Below are 11,050 nucleotides of genomic sequence, written 5' to 3'. Positions count from 1 at the left end.
AGATAAATGCATTAGTATTACATTGCTTGGAACTTTTATAAGGCTAATTCAGTTGGGGTGGTGTACCCTTTTGCCCTTCTGGAAACACCTTCCTTCTTCCTACTAGAAGAGATTTAATGGCTCAAAACTGGTGCTCATGCTATTGTCTGGAATATTATACCCCCCCAAAAGGCATCCCAAATAAAGATATAAGAAGAGTGTGCTTCTTATGCAATCAAAATTTAAAATAGCCCCTAGTCTAGGCGTCTTTAATAAAGAGATTTTTACTCCATTTGAATCCAGATGATACGTTCCATTTTATAATTATTATAGGGTCTCTTTTGCAAAGGTATAAAGGAGATTTTCTTTTTAGAATAATTCACTTCAGGTTAAAAGTTATTTGGAGATCAGAAAAAGATGAAAAGTTTCTTTGCCAGTTCAAGACTAAATATAGAAATGAATATGGAGTTTTCCTGGTGTTGATCTGGCTCATATATGTTAAACATATGTAGATTATGTTACATGCAATATAGCCATTGTTTAATATTTTAAAAATACATATTCAGGGGGTGCCTGGGTGGCTCAGTTTGTTAAGCGTTTGCCTTCGGCTCAGGTCAAGATCCCAGGGTCCTGGGAATGAACCCTACATGGGGCTCCCTACTCAGTGGAGAGTCAGCTTCTCCCTCTCCTCCTGCTTGTGCTCTCTCTCTCCATCTCTTTCTCTGTCAAAATAAATAAATTAAAAAAATACATATTCAGTTAGTCACTCTCAGCCTCAGTTTTCTCTTGAGCAGACTTACATGCCCTCCTTAGATGAGCACAGAAAGCCTCTCATCATTAGGACTCCATAACCTCAGCTGACTCATTTTTCTCAGCTCCTTCCCTGCTGCCCACTCCCTTCCCAACATTTAGTCACTCCAAACTTCCGGCAATCCCTTAAATCCACCAGACTTTTTCAAGCATTTATACCTCCATACAAGCTATTTTCTTTATGTGAAAAGACTTTCTTTCCCTCTTCCAGAAAAACTCTTCTTTCAGGATTTCTAGCAAGTAGTACCATAACTATGAAATATTCTGGTTCTCCTAGGCTGGGGTGTCCTTTCCATGGCTTCTACTGCTCTACTGTAAGAACATTTTTATCCATTTTAAAAGTCCTTGTCTATTTATCTCCCTTTTTAGTCTGTGAGCTCCCTGAAGGCAAATGTCCATGCCTCATTTATTTTTGTATTCCTAGCACCTACCCTAGTTCCTGACGTACAGAGGGCAAATAAAAGTTTGTGGCATAGCCTGAGGGTTTTATTCATGTCATATCTTTGTGATGAAATCTTCATAGTACATAAGCTTATGATTTGGCAGGAATTCTATCAAATAATTTCAAAAAATTTTTCAATATATTTCATTTTGAGGATACTTTTTTTCCTAATACAACCTAGTTAAAAACATTTTTTAAAATTTAAATCTATGCCTGGGTTTTTTTTTTTTAATTTTTTAAAATTTAGTTACTCAGGTAAGTTTCTCTACACCCAGCGTGGGCCTTGAACTCATGACCCTGAGATCAAGAATCCCAGGCTCTACAGAATAAGCCAGCCAGATGCCCCTCTGAATAGGCTTTTTAAAAAAATATTTACTGCCTACATTTGCTTCTTAATAACTTCACAAGCACCTGACTCAACAATAAATAGAATAGCCATTTTCTAGACATAGTTGAAAATTAATGGTGGCTTGTACAACATTCTTGATTTTGTTTCTCCTCGGGTATGATTACAGAGTTATCTTGTTTTGGACTCATTCTATCCAGTTCTGTGATGACCCGGACTGAAATGAAGTTACTGTTTTGTGAAATTGTTTTTATTATTATTATTTATTTATTTTAGTAATTTCAGTAATCTCTATAAGCCAACATAGGGCTTGAACTCACAACCCCGAGATCAAGAGTGCCATGCTCTAGCCCACTAAGCCAGCCAGGGGCACCTAAAATTGTTTACGTCAGGCAAAGAATACCACAGCCCTTCTATTAATGCCGGACCAGTTATTAGGTGACAGCTGAGTCTTCTTTTCTTTCTCATCTAGGTACAATCAAAACTGCCTGGACTGAAATCCTCAGCTCCCACACCAGCTATGAATTTGGGCAGTCAATTTGTCTGAGCCTATTTCCTCCTCCGTAAAGTGCGTATAATTATAGTACCAAATTTAGAGGGCTTTTCGGAGGATTAAATGAGTAATGCAAGTGAAATGCTTGAACAGTGCCTGGCATAGAGTGCGTGATCACGCGCGTATTTTTGTATTAACAACACCCTAACTCGTTAAATCATTCATTCATATTTGTTTCTGCACACTGTGAAATTGTAGAAATGTATTCTCTTCGAATTACCAGCATCTGAATTTAAAACTGTGGCTGAAGAGTACCTATAAAGGTTATAACAATGGTTGTCCTTTAAATACAAATCAATTTGCAATTTTAAATCAATCAGCATGATTACATTTTATTCAGGCCACACCCCTTTCCCTTGAGTGGGTTACTGTGGGTTGAAACACCCAAAAACAAAACAAAAACGGTATTTAAAGTTATAGCAAAGAGTAACACGCACCTTATCGCTTCCCCCCCAAAATAGGATAGTGCTATCCACTCCCAAAGGAAAAAGCTTCTGTCCTTAGGCTGTGGGATTTAAAAAAGGATTAATCCTTATTTATCTGTTTCATAGGAGTGTCAGAATGACGGTATAAACTAATGTGTGCGGGGCAAAAAAAAAAATCGAAACCTCGCGTAAACCACTACTGGCATTTCGGCAGTGGGAGTAAACTTGACACTCCGAGGCTTCCGTAGTCTCGCTGTTTTTTTGTTTTTTTTTTAAGAGCCAAGATGGTGCCGCCTTCCGAGAGTCCCATGTGCTGTTTCCGGTCATTCTCGGAAGCACGATTCCCACACACGGCCGACACGGTTGTTGGTTGCGGGCGGTGTGGGGTTTCTTAAAGCTGTGCCCTGCGGAGCCAGTCAGCAGCCAGCATGTCTAACAGAAACAATAATAAGCTGCCCAGCAACCTGCCCCAGTTACAGAATCTGATCAAGCGGGATTCGCCAGCCTACGTCGAGGAGGTGGGAGTGCGGCGTGGCGCCGCTAGAGGCCGGGGCGCGACTGGTTGAGACACAGGCAGGGGAAGGTGTGGAATGGAACTGGGGTCCTGGCTCGCCCCAAGTTCTCCGGTTAGGTTCAGGGATCCCTCGGGAGGAGAGACGAGGTTGAGGAAGGGACATGCCTCTGGTTTCGTTCCCCGCCTCGTGGAAATTTGCTGCCCGTTTGGATTTTCTAAACGTTTCTCTTCCGACCTCATAGAGGTGGAGGGACAAATGCCCCCCTCGACCTCCAACTTCCATGCAGATTTTTCAGCCTTTTGCTTTCAGAAACCCCTAAGTTGAATAAGTCGGTAACACTTGATGAGTCGTATGTTAGAATGCCTTCCATCGACGTCTGTTTCCGAGAGCCGGAAATGGACCTCCAGGCATAAGATTCAAAGCTGGCAGTGGGGACAGTTAAGGAGCAGAAAAAGGTACCAGTCTGGAGGGATGCCACTTCTCTGGAAGTAGCACCGAGGAAGAAAGAGGACGCTTCCTGAGCGGAAGAAAACGGGGCAGCAGTGTGTCAGGAGAGAAACAGTTTTCCAAAGAGCATCGGAATGGCTAGGGTACTTTAAAAAATATTATGCCCTGGCCCCGCCCAAGAGTTCTTAATTCCGCTGGTCTGGGGCTTGGAGAGAGGGGAATGAGGGATGACCTGGGAGTCCTGGACATTTGTCGTGACTGATGAACATAAGGGGCGTAATGATACCAGTTCTTAGGATCTCAAGGCAGATAGTGGTGGCTGGGCCATGGATAGGAAGGGGAAAGAAGTGGGATATTGCCGGGAGCACACGGAGTTCCGGGGCCCCCTCCTCACTCCTGTCAATAGTGGTGTGGCGTCAAGAGAGCAGGGTCTTATCTGAAGCATGTAGGGGCTGTAGGTCTTTTTTTTTTTTTAAGATTTTTATTTATTTATTGAGAGAGAGAGAGAATGGTAGAGAGAGAGCATGAGAGGGAAGAAGGTCAGAGGGAGAGGCAGACTCCCTGCTGAGCAGGGAGCCCGATGCGGGACTCGATCCCGGGACTCCAGGATCATGACCTGAGCCGAATGCAGTCGCTTAACCGACTGAGCCACCCAGGCGCCCTGTAGGTCTTTTTCTTGACTCCTGGTCTTTGAGAAAGCTGGAGGCCTAAGAGTTTTGTTGAGGGAAATCAAAAGTTAATTTTTTTGATCATGCTAGGTTAAAGATGTCTATTAGATATCTAAACACGTGTCGGGCAATTGGAGATAATGAATTTGGAGTGAACTGGGCCCGTTACGGCTGCTAATACAAAGAAATTCTCAGGGTGCCTGGGTGGCTCAGTTAAGCAACTGTCTTGATTTTGGCTCAGGTCATGACCTCAGGGCCCTGGGATGGAGCCCAGTCATAGGCTCCCCTCTCAGGAGGGAGACTGCTTGAGGAGTCTCTCTCCCTCTGCCCCTCCCCCGACTCATGAGCGCATGCACGCGCGCGCTTTATCTCTAAAAATAAATCTTAAAAAAAAAAAATACTCGTTCTCATAGTGTCTCTCTCATACATACACAATTTAAAGTTGTGGTCTAGGGCTGGAGAGTAGACGTAGGACATGGAACTGAGGCCTGGTGAGTTCCAACATTAAACTGTTGGGTTGTTGTTAGAATTAAATATAATTAAATGAGATAATGTACATAATGACTTTGGCATACTGCAAGTGCTGAATAAGTGGAAGCTATTATCATTATTTCTGTGTATTGCTTTTGGCTGTTGACACATCCTATCTAGAACTCCAAGATAAATCTTAATCATTATTTAAAGGAAAAGGGGAATTTTGACTGGAGAGTTTTATATAGTTGCAACATAATTTACTTTTTCTGACCTATATTTTTCTGCGGCTATGAGTGCTCTATATATTGAATCTGAGTTTTTGACACTTGCTTTAATGTGCTTTACACCACATCACCTACATTTCTAATGATAAAAGAAAGGGTCTTTAGATTATCTATGATGTGCTCCCATTTTTCAAAACTTATTTTGAAGAATGCAGGTAAGGAAAAGATATTTCTGCACACTTTTACCATATCTGTTTGTCCGTGCCACTATCAGAGATGTCTACTAAGTAATTTCTCATTCTTTACTGAGAAAGTCATACAATAGAAGGTGACAACTTAAATTTTCTTTTCCTACAGTTTCTACAGCAGTATAATCACTACAAATCCAATGTGGAGATTTTCAAATTACAACCAAACAAACCTAGCAAAGAACTGGCAGAGCTGGTGATGTTTATGGCACAGGTAAGATGATTTCTGAGTAAAACAAAGACCAGTTGTTTTATATAGTTTGCAGAATATTTTTCTAGTACTATCCAACCTGATTCCATTCAAGAATGGAAACTTAATTTTAAAAAATTTTTTTAGGTTTCCTTTTTTGCAAATTTTATTTTCTCCCTAAGCTGAATTAGAAGATTTTGCTGGAGTGTTGCGCAGAACCCACCAAAGCAAAACTTTCAGGCTGTTTGGTTTTTTGTCAAATTCGTAAGAGCAGATTCTAATTCATGTCACACATATTTCACTAAGGTTAGAAGAAATATGAAAGAGGTCAGAAAAGTAGCATGTAGAATAAAAAGAAATGAATTGAAACCATCTACTTCTATGAAACAGCCTTTTACTCTCCTTTTGCAGAGCATCATAAATATGTGCATATGAATTATAGGAGAGAAAGAGAAACTTCAGAAGAACCTTTGCTTTGTTACAGATTGGTCACTGCTATCCAGATCATTTAAGTAATTTTCCTCAAGAGCTGAAAGATCTTCTCTCCTACAATCACACTGTCTTGGATCCAGATCTTCGAATGGTAAGTCCAGTATTTGGATTGATATATTGTGCTGTGTTTATGTGTACAAATCATATGTGTTTAAATGAGAACAGCCTCAGCTAAACGTCTTCTTAAAATGTAAATCAGAATGTGTCACCTGTTCCTTAAAATCTTTCTGTGGCTTCTCATTTATACTTAGAGTAAAACTCTACAATACTTACTGGCCTGTAAGTCCCTACGTGATCTGCTTTCCAGTGTTTGGGGGTTTTTTTGAGGGGGGGAGGTTTAAGATTTTATTTTTAAGTAATCTTTACACCCAATGTGGGGTCCAAACTCACAACCCTGAGATCAAGAGTTGCACGCTGTACTGACTAAGCCAGCCAGGCGCCCCCACCAGTATTTTTGACCTCATCTCCTTTTCTGCTATACCCCCCCCCTTTCTGTTCTTCCAGCATGCTAACCCTGCCAGGGTGCTCTTTTAAATACATGATTTCTTTTAGTCTTTCAAATCTCTCTTTTTTTTTTTTTTAAGATTTTTTAAAAAATTTATTTGTCAGAGAGAGAGAGAGAGCACAAGCAGGGGGAGCAGCAGAGGCAGAGGGAGAAGCAGACTCCTTGCCGAGCATGGATCCCGATGTGGGACTCGATCCCAGGACTCTGGGATCATGACCTGAGCTGAAGGCAGACGCTTAACTGACTGAGCCACCCAGGCGCCTAGTCATTCAAATCTCTTATGCATTAAGAACCCTAATTATAATTTACAGTTTTTACAATGCTTTATTTATTCACTTGTTTTTAAATTTTAAGAGTTTGAGTAAAATTCAGTTCAAATTGGGCAGTGCCAAACCAGAATTGATTAGGAGCACTCCTGTAAAGCTTAATTTAATAAATTTATTCATTAACTGGCCAGTTTGAGCATTTAAATATTGTCACTTTAGTGGTTGATACTCAGTCCTGGCTGAGAGCCCCTTTACCAGCCTCGTGCGCCCATTTCCGTCACCTGTGGTGAATGTTGGCTGTTATTGACCCCCAGCTATCCTTTTTCCAGTGCCCTCTCTCCAGCTAAATGACAGCCGTAGCACGTGGGAGGTTGCCCTCTCAGACTACAGGTGGTGCCTGACTAAACCAGACGTACAAAAGCCCAGCCTCTTCCCTCGGTGTGGGTCCAACTTTGTGTTGCAGTTTGTGCTCCAGGGCTTCTATGTGACTGAACTAGTCTCCAGCCAAGGATATATCCTTGCTCAGCTTTTCTTTTGTCTGCCCTATCCTGCTTCCTTTACTTCTAGAAGAGATCTGGACAAATCACTGTAATAGAATTGGGCTGTGCTTCTTGGGGGAACCCAGCCTAAGTCATTTTCAGATTTCATACATCTGCTTTTCAGACACCTCTACAGCAGGTAGAACTGACACAAATATGATCACAAAACATATTAATATTTTATGCCAAAATTTGTAAAATGCTAGGTCTGTAGATTCAGTTTTGCTTTCTTTTTCTTATATTTTCCCAGGCTTTTTGTAATTCTACTCTTTTTATACTTCTTTAGGATTTTATTGATTCGAATAGGCCCGAAAGAGAAAGGGTATCATCTCAAGCCAGGGTTTCAAGGTCTGGGTTGTCAAGTGAATGACTTTCAGATGGGATGTGGGACCTGGCAGCACAGCCCACGAGACTTCAAACTCAAACTGTTAGTCAAAGGACTTTTACTTATATCATGAAACTTTTCAGGTCCCTGTAGGTCATACAGATTGAGATTTTGAGTATAGAGACTTAGTGTCTTTCCAAGTAATTAGGTTTCCTTTAAGTTTTGTGTGTCTAACAGTACCCAACCAAACCGGTCTACAGGCATTGTTAAATAAATAAACGTGTGTGTGTGTTTGTTTATAGTTTTTTATGATGATAAATAGGTTTTTAAAAAATAATGGAGATTTCTTTTCCTAGGAAACAGGATTGAGCAATCCTTTTTAGAGCATTCCTCTTTAGAGGATTCATTTAAGACAAACTGGTGGATCCTCTTTTTAATTGGCAATTGTGATAACCACACTGTTGGACTTTTCTGCCTAGTGTTTTGTTATTTTCCCAGGACTTTTTGAATCATTCCCAAGTTTTTGTTCACTTTTTCCTATTTAGATAGAACAGACTGTGTTTCTTAATGGAAGAAACAAAATACCCATGTATTTTGTGGTGCAGAGGGGAGGGACAGAGGGAGAGGGAAAGAGAAACCCTAAGCAGACTCCATGCTGAGTATGGAGCCCATGCAGGGTGCGATCTCATGATCCTGAGTTCACAACCTGAGCCAAAACCAAGAGTCAGACACTTACCCAACGGTGTCACCTAGGCGCCCCTTTTTATGTCCTTTGTGTGTGGGGGGGGTTTAGATTTTATTTATTTATTTGACAGAGAGAGGGAACACAAGCAGGGAGAGTGGGAGAGGGAGAAGCAGGCTTCCCGCTGAGCAGAGAGCCCGATGTGGGGCTTGATCCCAGGACCCTGGGATCATGACCTGAGCCGAAGGCAGACGCTTAAGGACTGAGCCACCCAGGTGCCTCCGGCTTTTTATGTCCTTTGTATTCATTTCTTTTTTTAAGCATTATTACTTTTTGTTCAGATTGTTATCACCTGGCCAGTGGGAGCTTTTCAGTCCTTGCGGCAAAGTCCCTGATATTTTTGAAAGCATCCTTATATTCTGGCAGAAATAATTCCAAAACCTTTTTTACTGCTTTTCCTGCCCCAAGACTTGGAATCAACTATTCTCCAAGGATTACTTGTTCCATTAATGGAGAACGGTAGTAGAAGCCAAACCTTGGGCAATAAGGCTACTCATGAAAGTTGGTGGTAAGCTGGAGTGCTATGAGTGCTGTTGGCTGATTCTTGGTATAACAGTACTTCCAAGGAATGCCTTGTGAGGTCACAAATTCAGATCGATGATTCCAGTTTATTCTGTTCTTGTTACCCCACCTTTTTTATCTTTGTTCATTCATTGATCACTAGGGGTTTGTCGTATCTTTTTTTTTTTTTTTGAGACAGTGGGGGGGCACAAGTAGGGAGGAGGGTCAGAGGGAGAGGGAAAAGCAGACTCCCCGCTGAGCAGGGAGCTTGATTCGGGGCTCGATCCCAGGACCCTGAGATCATCACTTGAGCCGAAGGCAGATGCCTAACTGATTAAGCCACCCAGGTGCCCCGGGTTCATTATATCTTGACACTTCCTTCAACTCCATGTGTAAAGTAGCCCTCCCTCAGTCACTGTGTATCAATTATATTACCCTGTTTTACTTTTTTCATGACACATATCATTGTCTGAGATACACCTGTTTATGTGCTTCCTTGCTCCTCTATCTGCTTTCCTGCCCCACTCCCAGTGGTAGGTCCATGAGGGCAGAGACTGACTGTTCTGTTCTAATGCCCAGAATAGAGCCTAATTAGTAGAAGACAGCATGCTCTTTTGGGGTGTACGTTCTCCCTTTTCTCATCTTAATTTCATCATTATCATATAGTATGTTTTCTTCCTTCCTTAGACATTTTGCAAAGCTTTGATTTTGCTAAGAAATAAGAATCTCATCGATCCATCAAGTTTGCTAGAACTCTTCTTTGAACTTCTGCGTTGCCATGACAAGCTTCTGCGAAAGGTAAAGAGCAAAATTGCTTTTTCCCCCTTATATTTCATTTTTCCTTGCAGTGATGTTAAATTTGTAGATTGAATTCTTGATACTTCGCGTTATTGGATACAGTTAAGAATAATTTTAATAGGAAAAAAAATCAACGTTTGTGTGCATACAATATGGTGCTAATAGATTTCATTTATTGAGTGCTTACTTTTTGCCAGGTACCATTCAGAGCTTCTTACATATTTATTTGTTTACTCACAAAATGAGATTGGGTTTATTATTACTGTTATTTTACAAATGAAAAGTCTGAGGCACAAAGAGGTAGAGTAAGATGCCCAGAATCATGGGCCATGTTAGTGGGGAGGCAGGAATATAAACCCAGGCAGGCAGTATGGCTCTAGAACCCATGCCTTTTTCAACTGTACTATACTGACAAGCCAAATCAGAGCATGGACTGGACACTCCTAGCTATAACAGCCCCCACCCTATCTCCCAAAACACTTTTTTTGTTATTAATATTTCCCCGTGACTTTGTATTTGCTTGTATAAGTAAGACCAGAGCTGAAGATTTGTGAAAGAAATTTAAGAAAGAAAAATTTAAGTTTACATTTATTAACTTAAAATTTTTTTTTCTGAGTGTTAAGAGACTGCCACCATTTGATTTTAGCAATTGTACTTCTTGGTCTAACTGTGAGATAAAAGTTGTCTATGCGAGCATATTTTGGGCACCAGTGGTAGTTAGGGCCCAAGTAAATGGAGCAATTTTCCTTTTTAAAAATAACTTCATTGTGATATAATTCACATACAATTCATCTATTGAAAGTGTACAGTTCAGTCGTTTTTAGTATATTCACAGAGTTTGCAACCATCACTACAATCAATTTTGGAGCATTTTTATCCCCCTCAAAAAGAAACCCCATTCCCATTAGCATTCACTCCCCATTTCCCCATCTCTCTCAGGCCTAGGTAACCACCAGTCTACTTTTGGTCTCTATAGATTTGCCTATGCCGGGTATTTCATATAAATGGAATCACCCAACATGCGTGGTATTTGTGTCTGGCTTCTTTCACTTAGCATACTGCTTTCATAGTTCATCTATGTTGGTGAATGTCTCAGTACTTCATTCCTTTTTGTTGCCAAGTAATATTCCGTTGTATGGGTATACCACATTTTGTTTGTCCTTTCATCAATGGACAGTTAGGTTGTTTCCACTTTTTGGCTATTGTGGATAATGCTGCTGTGAATATTTATGTGGAAATATATTCTCATTTTTCTTGGAATTGTTGGGTTATATGGTAACTCCTTGTTTAATCTTTTTAGGACAACTTTCCTTTTGCATTTTAGCTGCTGCTTTTTGTTTTGTTTATGGTGTCTTATATAATGAAAAGTAGGTAAAATTAAATTCTTCCATGCATTTGTACTTTTCTCCAAACTGAGCAAAGTTAGAAATGTTGGTTAATATGTGTATGTTTTTGTTTCCTTTCCTTAGACTTTATACACACATATTGTCACTGATATCAAGAATATAAATGCAAAGCACAAGAACAATAAAGTGAATATAGTAAGTACCCTTTTGTGTCC

General features: G+C 40.5%; 1 protein-coding gene across 2 annotated transcripts in view; it reads left to right on the top strand.

Annotated features, from left to right (window-relative positions):
- The first annotated feature begins 2,820 nt into the window (after positions 1-2,820).
- SDAD1 (SDA1 domain containing 1) overlaps positions 2,821-11,050 on the top strand; it is a 28,254-nt gene continuing 20,024 nt past the window's right edge. Inside the window, exons 1-5 of one of the 2 annotated variants that reach the window (XM_027599622.2) lie at positions 2,821-3,073; positions 5,241-5,345; positions 5,806-5,904; positions 9,379-9,489; positions 10,959-11,030. In XM_027599622.2, coding sequence (XP_027455423.2) covers positions 2,984-3,073; positions 5,241-5,345; positions 5,806-5,904; positions 9,379-9,489; positions 10,959-11,030 — 477 coding nt within the window. In that variant the 5' untranslated portion in view covers positions 2,821-2,983. Of the gene's footprint in view, positions 3,074-5,240; positions 5,346-5,732; positions 5,905-9,378; positions 9,490-10,958; positions 11,031-11,050 lie in introns of both variants that reach the window. The other variant, XM_027599623.2, reaches the window with a different exon arrangement.

Source organism: Zalophus californianus, chromosome 2 (assembly GCF_009762305.2).
Source record: "Zalophus californianus isolate mZalCal1 chromosome 2, mZalCal1.pri.v2, whole genome shotgun sequence".
Classification (NCBI taxonomy): domain Eukaryota; kingdom Metazoa; phylum Chordata; class Mammalia; order Carnivora; family Otariidae; genus Zalophus; species Zalophus californianus.
The sequence above is the reverse complement of the archived record's forward strand: the minus strand, read 5'-3'. Positions and strand labels throughout refer to the sequence as shown.